At 42.2% G+C, this 8675-nt stretch overlaps 2 protein-coding genes across 3 annotated transcripts in view; one reads left to right on the forward strand and one right to left on the reverse strand.

The window, feature by feature from the left end:
- Positions 1-8669, forward strand: part of xkr9 (XK, Kell blood group complex subunit-related family, member 9) — a 25908-nt gene extending 17239 nt beyond the window's left edge. For both annotated transcript variants that reach the window (XM_043689201.1, XM_043689199.1), the window contains 2 exons: positions 1297-1481; positions 6734-8669. In XM_043689201.1, the coding sequence (XP_043545136.1) occupies positions 1297-1481; positions 6734-7485 (937 nt within the window). In that variant the 3' untranslated portion in view covers positions 7486-8669. The remainder of the gene's footprint in view (positions 1-1296; positions 1482-6733) is intronic.
- The window catches only part of kcnb2b (potassium voltage-gated channel subfamily B member 2b), an 891048-nt gene that overhangs the window by 493517 nt on the left and 388856 nt on the right, over positions 1-8675 (reverse strand). The gene's annotated exons all lie outside the window — the stretch shown is intronic.

The raw sequence follows: 8675 nt of genomic DNA on the forward strand, positions 1-8675 counted from the left end.
CTATTGTACTCTATGCTACTCTATCCCCACCCCCACCCTCCTCTAGCTTATCTCTCCACGCATCAGGCTCTCTGCCTTTATTCCTGATGAAGGGCTTTTGCCCGAAACGTCGATTTCGAAGCTCCTCGGATGCTGCCTGAACTGCTGTGCTCTTCCAGCACCACTGATCCAGAATCTGGTTTCCAGGATTAGCCAGGGTTACAGGGATAGAGTGGGGGGGGCGATACTCCTCAGAGGGTTGGTCTGGACTTGATGGGCCAAATGACCTGCTTCCACACAGTAGGGATTCTATGATTCTATGGGCAGCATGGTGGCTCAGTGATTAGCGCTGCTGCTTCATAGCACCAGGGATCTGGGTTTGATTCCAGCCTTAGGTGGAGTTTGTACATTCTCCCTGTCTCTGCATGAGTTTCCTCCAGGTGCTATGGTTTCCTCCTACAATCCAAATTGTGCAAGTTAGGTGAATTGGCTGTGCTAAATTGCCCATACATGGGGTAAATGTAGAGGATTGGGGGAATGGGTCTGGTTGGATTACTCTCCAGAGGGTTGGTGTGGACCTGTTGTGCTGAAAGGATTGTTTCCACACTAGGGATTCCATGATTCTTCAGTCAATTCTGGGATCTCTGCTCAGTTACGAGTTGCTCTGGGAATAATACATAGTAAGGTGTGTGACTCAATTCCCACATAAGGTAGCACTACCTTTAGTTATAACTGATTTATGTTAGATAGGTGTGGTAAATAAAATGTGTGTAGGATACCTTGGTGGGAGTAGGTGTTAACCTGGGAGGCAGTCTCCTATTGGAGAGATAATGTACTCTTTTGGAAGTTGTTCCAAGACAGCTTTGAGAAAGGCATCTGCCCTTTGGAAGGGTTAATCTATGCTTGAGAAAAGATAAAGTGCTCTTTGGGTAGGTTAATGTAGACATGAATATGTGACAAAGGTACATAAGCAGATTGATCTTTTTGAGGGATCCAATCAAAAAATATGAGATCTGAAGGGCTGATTTAGGGTTTATTCTTTTTGTGGAATCTCAGACGAACACCAAAGTAGACCTTCCACCAGCCCGCCCCATAACCTGGCGGGCTGGTGGAAGGTCCACCGAGTGGCTCAGTGGGGGGCCTGCCACAAATCTTAAAAACACTGCTACCTCCCAAAAATAAAATGAAAATTGAAAAAGTTACAGGACAATTTGGTTTCACGGAGCATCCTGAATTGTTGCTCCTGACTTGGAATCAAAAATTTGGGCTTACATTGTCTTATATATCTGAAAACGCTTTTGTCTTTCCATTCTAAAGGTTCTTCAGAGCACTTATGCTTGGATACAAAGCAGCATTTAAACAAGGAGATAGTCACGCTGCCATCTATGCAATAACGGACTTGAGCATGTTACGATTATTTGAGGCCTTTTTGGAAACTGCACCTCAACTTATTCTTCAGACATTCATCCTCCTGCAGTCCGAAGACAGAAATTTTATTCAGTGTAAGTAGTCAATGTGGAGTTCATTTTCAGCCATATTAAATCCAGCAACAGATTTTGTTTTTATTCACCTGGCCTGCAGAGGGTTTTAATTCCATCATCTGATATTCTGGCTTGATTCTGTTGGCCCAGCGTTTTGTCAACTGGGCCTTAAATTGGCAAGAAGCCAATCGTGGGCAGTTGCTAAAATAGAGAACTCAATCCTGGAATTTGGATGGTAGTGGAGATTACCACAGACAAGAACAGAAATTGCTAGGAGAGCTCAGCAGGTCTGGCAGCATCTGTGGCGCGAATTCAGAGTTAATGTTTTGGGGAGGCGATGGCCTGGTGGTAATATTGGTGGACTGTTAGTCCAGAGATCCAGGTAATGTTCTGGGGTCTTAGGTTCGAATTCTGTCATGGCAGATGGTGGAATTTGAATTCAATAAAAGTCTGCCGTTAAGAATTTAATGATGACCATGAATCCAATGTTGATTGTCAGAAAAACCCATCTGATTCACTAATGCCCTTTCGGGAAGGAAACTGCCATCCTTACCTGGGGGGGGTCTGGCCTACATGTGACTCCAGACCCACAGTAATGTGGTTGACGCTTAACTGTTCTATGGGCAATTAGGGAAGAGCAATCAATGTTGTCTAGCTAATGACACCCTCATCCCGTGAAGGAATGAACAAAGAAAAAAAATAGGGTTCAGTGACTCCTCCTCAGAACTGGAACTACCACTGTCCTAGGAGTATAGTCAGTACATTTGCAGATGACACCAAAATTGGAGGTATAGTGGACAGCGAAGAAGGTTATCTCAGATTACAACAGGATCTGGACCAGATGGGCCATTGGGCTGAGAAGTGGCAGATGGAGTTTAATTTAGATAAATGCGAGGTGCTGCATTTTGGGAAAAGAAATCTTAGCAGGACTTATACACTTAATGGTAAGGTCCTAGGGAGTGTCACTGAACAAAGAGACCTTGGAGTGCAGGTTCATTGCTCCTTGAAAGTGGAGTCGCAAGTAGATAGGATAGTGAAGAAGGCGTTTGGTATGCTTTTGTTTATTGTTCAGAGTATTGAGTACAGGAGTTGGGAGGTCATGTTGCTGCTGCACAGGACATTGGTTAGGACACTTTTGGAATATTGTGTGCAATTCTGGTCTCCTTCGTATCAGAAGGATGTTGTTAAACTTGAAAAGGTTCAGAAAAGATTTACAAGGATTGGAGCATTTGAGCTATAGGGAGAGACTAAATAGACTGGGGCTGTTTTCCCTGCAGTGTCAGAGGCTCAGGGCCTTATAAAATCATGAGGGGCACAGATAGGTAAATAGACATGGTCTTTTCCCTGGGGTGGGGGAGTCCAGAACTAGAGGGCATAGGTTTAGGGTGAGAGGGGAAAGATAAAAAGAGACCTAAGAGGCAACCTTTTCACACAGAGGGTGGTGTGTGTATGGAATGAGCTGCCAGAGGAAGTGGTGGAGGCTGGTACAATTGGAACATTTAAAAGTTATCTGAATGGCTATATGAATAGGAAGGGTTTGGTGGGATATGGGCCAAGTGCTAGCAAATGGGACTGGATTAGGTTGGGATATCTGGTTGGCATGGATGAGTTGGGCCAAAGGGTCTGTTTCGGTACTGTACATCTCTATGATTCTATGGTTTGAGGGTGATCAGACTGCAACTGCTCAAGATGGCATTCACCACCACTTTCCTAACGGTAATTAGGGTTCATTTCTCCCGCTTTCACAACCCATGAATTAATTCTAAAAAGAAATTCTTGGGGGTTGCTAATTGTCTTCCACCGGGGCTTGGGAAACCTTTCAGACATTACAAACAACCAACAATCAGGCAAGCCCTGTTTTGCATCCTAAAGGAATTAGTGCAAGTTGTAAAAATGATACAAGGGAAATTTTCGAGGAGCGAGCAGTTGGGGTTTGGAATGCACTGCATGAGACTATGGCAGAGACAAGTTCATTTGAAGCATTCATAAAAAGGATTAGATTTATTGGAAAAGGAACAATGCACAGGATTACAGGGAGAAGAGCACCAGGTGAGATCATCATTTGGACTGCTGGGGGTCACAGCATGGGCTTTTTATCTGCACTTGTAAACCCGAGCCTGTGATTCAGGGAGGTGGAGTTGGCGGGGGTTTTGCTCAGCTGATGATGAGGTCTAGATGTTGTTCCAGTAGCTCTGACCTCTTTATCCTGCATTTACTCCAGGATCTGTTGAGATGCTATTCTCTCCATATCATTTGAGTCATAGAGATGTACAGCACGGAAACAGTCCCTTCGGTCTGACTCGTTCATACCGATCAGATATCCTAAACTAATATAGTCCCATTTGCCAGTACTTGGCCCATATCCCTCTAAACCCTACCTATTCATATAAACATCTAGGTCCTTTTTAAATGTTGCAATTTTACCAGCCTGCACCACTTCCTCTGGTAGCTCATTCCATACACACACCATCCTTTACATGAAAAGGTTGCCCCTTAGGTCCCTTTTAAATTTTTCCCATTTCACCCTAAACCTAAGCCCCTCTGGACTCCCCCCCCCCCCCCCCCCACCCCATCCCAGGGAAAAGACCTTGTCTATTTATCCGATCCATGCCCCTCGTGATATTATAATCCACTATAAGCTCACCCCTCAGCCCCTCATGGTCCAGGGAAAGCAGCCCCAGCCTATTCAGCCTGTCTCTGTAGCTTAAATTCCTGACAACATCCTTGTAAACCTTTTCTGAACCCTCTCAAGTTTCATAACATCCTTCCGATAGGATGGAGATCAGAATTGCACACAATATTCCAAAAGTGTCCTCACCAATGTGCTGTACAGTCGCAACGTGACCTCTCAACTGTAGGACTTTTTGAGAAGGTGGTCAGAGAAATTTGGGACCACTTGGGAGAAGGTTTGATTTTAAAGTTTAGGGCAGCTTCAGTTGCTGCAATATTCCCATGCATCAAGAACTTTTCAAGGAGCTATTTCTTAACCAAAGATGTTCAAAGATGGTATTCTGCACTTCTGGATGAGGTGGGACTAGAATCCAGACCTCCTGGCTCAGGGGTAGGAAAACCACCACTGAAACCACAAGAGTGTTTCAAGAAAAGCTAAGAACAGTCAGTCACTAGAACATCACTGTCGATTCAGTCATGTCCTACTGCCTTAAGTGATGGATAAAAACGTCTCATTAACTTCTACTTCAATGCAGAACAATGCAGAAAGAGGCCAAAAGACCCATTGAGTCTACACCAATCCTCTGAAGAGCATCCCACGCCCTCACCCTATTCCAGTAACTCTTTATTTCCCCTGACTAATACACCTAATCTGCACATCCCTGTACACCACAGACAATTTCCCATGGCCAATCCACCTGACCTGCACGTCTTTGGATTATGGGAGGAAACCAGAGCACCCGGAGGAAACTCATGCAGACACAGGGAGAATGTGCAAACTCCTCACAGTCAGCCACCCACGGCTGGAATTGAACCCGGGTCCCTGGTGCTGTGAGGCAGCAGTGCTAACCACTGAGCAACTGTGCCGTCCCAATTGTTGTCCCAATCCATGGTTGCTGTGCTACAAAAAGAGGCTGGCAATTTAAAACACTTCTCCTATAACTCAAAATGTTTCAGTCAATGATGTATTCTTGAAGTACAACCATCACTGTGATGTACTAATACTAATGATAACATGCTAAAAACTTACTCTTCCAATTGTATTGGTATTAGTGACAATGTTGGTAGGTACGTGTTATTTAAGCTTGTTTGGCTGATCTTCGGGGAAAGATTTAAAGGGGACAGGGGGCAGTTTTTTCACTCAGTGGGTGGTTCATATATGGAGCAAGCTGCGAGGCGGATACAATTACAACACTTAAAAGACATTCGGAGAGGTACATGGATAGGAAGGGATATGAGCCAATTGCAGGGACTAGTTCAGTTCAGGAAACCTGATGGCATGGACAAGTTGGGCTGAAGGGCCTGTTTTCATTCTGTATGATTCAATGACTTAACTTACTGGAAAGATACATCTTGTAGGTGATGAGATATTACTGAACCACGCGATGATGACTCAAAAGACCATTGAACATCTTACTTCAGTGGCTTGGAACGGATGTAGTGTGAATAAAAATATGAAGTACGTTGTATTTTCTGAGATTGATCCTGAGGTGCAATGGCTCAGAAATTCTAGAGTGCTTAGAATTGCTGTTTGTCAGTTGTAGTGATTGGAACCAGGTGGAACTTGTGACCACGAGATCCTTGATTGGGGTTATTAAAGTTAGCCAAACAGGAGGCGCTGGCTTGCCAATTTAAACAGAGGATTCACTTTGTGTCTTTCACTGTGTCTCACACCTGCACACACACACCATGGGTGCTGGGGATAAAATAAGCACTACCGCACTTAGGTGGTAGTGTGGGGGTTAAAGGGGGAAAAAAAAAAGAAAAAAAAAAGAAAAAAAATTAAACAGAGGATTCATGGGGAATGGAGTGTATTATTTCCCCGTCCAATTCTATTTTGATTTGATCCCTGCCCTCCCCTTCACTGTTTGATCACACAGCATTGCCCTTTGGTGTGAAGGGCACTGCTTGTCACTGGCCACTCGGGTGTTTCCTATCTTCCTGGTGGTGAAAATTTGAATAAAGATTTGTGCACCTTGTGTCTCTCACTGTGTCTCACACCAGCACACACACACACACGTGGGTGCTGGGGGAAGATAAGCACTGCCGCAGTTAGGCGATAGTGTGGGGGTAATAGAAAATTTTAAAAAAAGAAGAAAAAAATAAACAGGAGTGTCAGAGGAAAAAAAAATCAGAGGATTCCTGGAGAATGGAGTGCTTTATTTCTCCCTCCAACTCTATTTTGATTTAGTCCCTGACCTCCCCTTCACCATTTATCACGTAAGCATTGCTCGCTCTGGGCTTTGCTTGTCACTGGTTCATCGATCACACAGGTGTTTCTTTTGGTGGTGGAATATGAATGAAGTTGTTTTCACTTGGTGTTTTTCACTGTATCCTGCACTTGCACCTGCGTGCGCGCGCACACACAAGCTGAGGTACGTGAACACTGTTGTATGGCAATAGTGTTGGAGGGACATAAATAAAAAAAAGATTTAGAATCTCCTCAGTTCAGGAAACTGACTCTGAGCTGGCTGGCCACAGTCAATGTGCTGTGCACACGTAAATAAAGGGTGACTTGGTGACGTGATACTGGCATTTATTATTTTAATTAATATAATAACGTATTGTAGCTCTAAAGGGCTTTCTTCATTTTTCTTTTACAGATGGATCTGTGATAATATCATTCATGGGCATTTCATGGACGACTTTGGATTACTACGCAGCACTGAAAAGATCTTTGCCCAATCAAAATCTAACTTGTGGATTCCCTTATGTGATTTACTTCCTTTATAAGCTGTTGACGATTAGTGCCAAGATTTTGAGCATAACTCTGCTGGCTACTCTACACGTCCTAGCTGTTGCTGCTTACTTACTACTTGTGTGGCCAATCATGATGGTCTATGTCATGAGGCAGAAGACTGCATTTTGCAAATCCAAATGTCAAGAAGATATTTATAGAACAGTCATTGGTTTCATCCTAATTTTCACCTTTTTCAACATAAAAGGTCAGAAAATAAGACTGGCTTTAACTCTCTATTACATATTTAGAATCTTTGAAACGAGTGTACTAATAATTTTGTGTTGGATACTGAAGAGTTCTTCACTTGACAAAGGCTATGACCTATCAATTAGCATAACTATAATGCTATCATTAATTACAGGGATTGTTTGCGTTGTGCTGTACTATAGTTGTTTCCACCCTTCTGTTTATTTAAAGGCTGCAACTGATGAAGACTCTGATAATTCTCACACTGAATCACAAATACCTGCATGTCAGGATGAAGTTGATGGATTCCTACCTCAAAATTCAAATGTTAGACTTGACAATGTGTGCGAAAATAACGATGTGATTCACTCATCAGTCCCTAAATCCAAGAGAGAAAACAGTAGAATCACAAATTGTTTAACAGAGTAATTAAGGTGAGGCTTAGGCACAGTCTGAATTAACTTGAGCACCTTCCATGGTGTTACAATGTGGGACTTGACAAGAACCTTTTTTTAATGCAGATCCTATAAGTGGTAGTTATTCTTCACAGACTGGAAGCTGCATTTTTACAACTAATTAATGAATTGGAGAAAAGAAGCTTTGCTTGTAATTTAAGTTCTACATTAAGATGGTTTGTGGCACCATTCAGAAAGTAACAGGAAGCTTACTTGGTAATGCTGACTGATGTTCCTCCTCTCTCAAGCAATACAAGAACAACTTAAAATAGTCATTCGTCTAATCTCACCGGATCTTCTGTAAGCAAAATAACAGCAAGAGCCTGAGTAACCAGCAGCACACTCAAAAAAGTTAAGTGCTTGAGTGCAAAATGTTTGGAGACATGACAAGGTTCTAAGCTCACATTTCATGAACACAAGTAAATATAATTTTATTTGCTGTAATCTATATAATTGTTTTTACATATCCTTCTGTCAATAATACCTGACAGTCATACCTAAAATATTGATACGTATTTATGAGCTAAAGCAGTTTGTTACAGCTGACTAGAAAAGTGAGGCCCATATGTTCAGTAAATGCTAATGATGCAATATAAATATTTGAGTAATGTTGGTATTGAGTCAGTTACCCTTTGGTAAATTTTATGATAGTCTTTTTGGAAAACAAATATCCTGACAAAATGAATTCAATTATCTCACAATCATGTGCAACTTTCAGTTTACAACGAAACCTAATGCAAGTAATAATTTCTCCAATGCTAAATTGTGTATGCCAGGTACACAAAACAAAGTCAGAGAACAAATAAGGAGTAGATACATTGAGCTATATTATTCAAGGGAAAAGTTTGCCAACATTAATATAATCTGCTCAGCAGAAAGCAATTATGGGTTAAGAAAATCCAAAAAACTTTTCAGTTTCTTATCAGTCGTTCAATTAAATATGAACAGGAGTCATTTTGAAGCTAGATCATGAGTCACTTTTAATTGCTTTGTTCACTTTGTAATGAAGCATATAACAATAGAAGCAAAAATAGAAATTGCTGGAAAAGCACTGCAGATCTGGCAGCATTTGTGGAGAGAAATCAGAGTTAGCGTTTCAGGTCCAGTGACGCTTCCTCTGAACTGTAATAACATGCCACTGTACATTGGTACCATGAACACAAT

Source organism: Chiloscyllium plagiosum, chromosome 4 (assembly GCF_004010195.1).
Source record: "Chiloscyllium plagiosum isolate BGI_BamShark_2017 chromosome 4, ASM401019v2, whole genome shotgun sequence".
NCBI lineage: Eukaryota > Metazoa > Chordata > Chondrichthyes > Orectolobiformes > Hemiscylliidae > Chiloscyllium > Chiloscyllium plagiosum.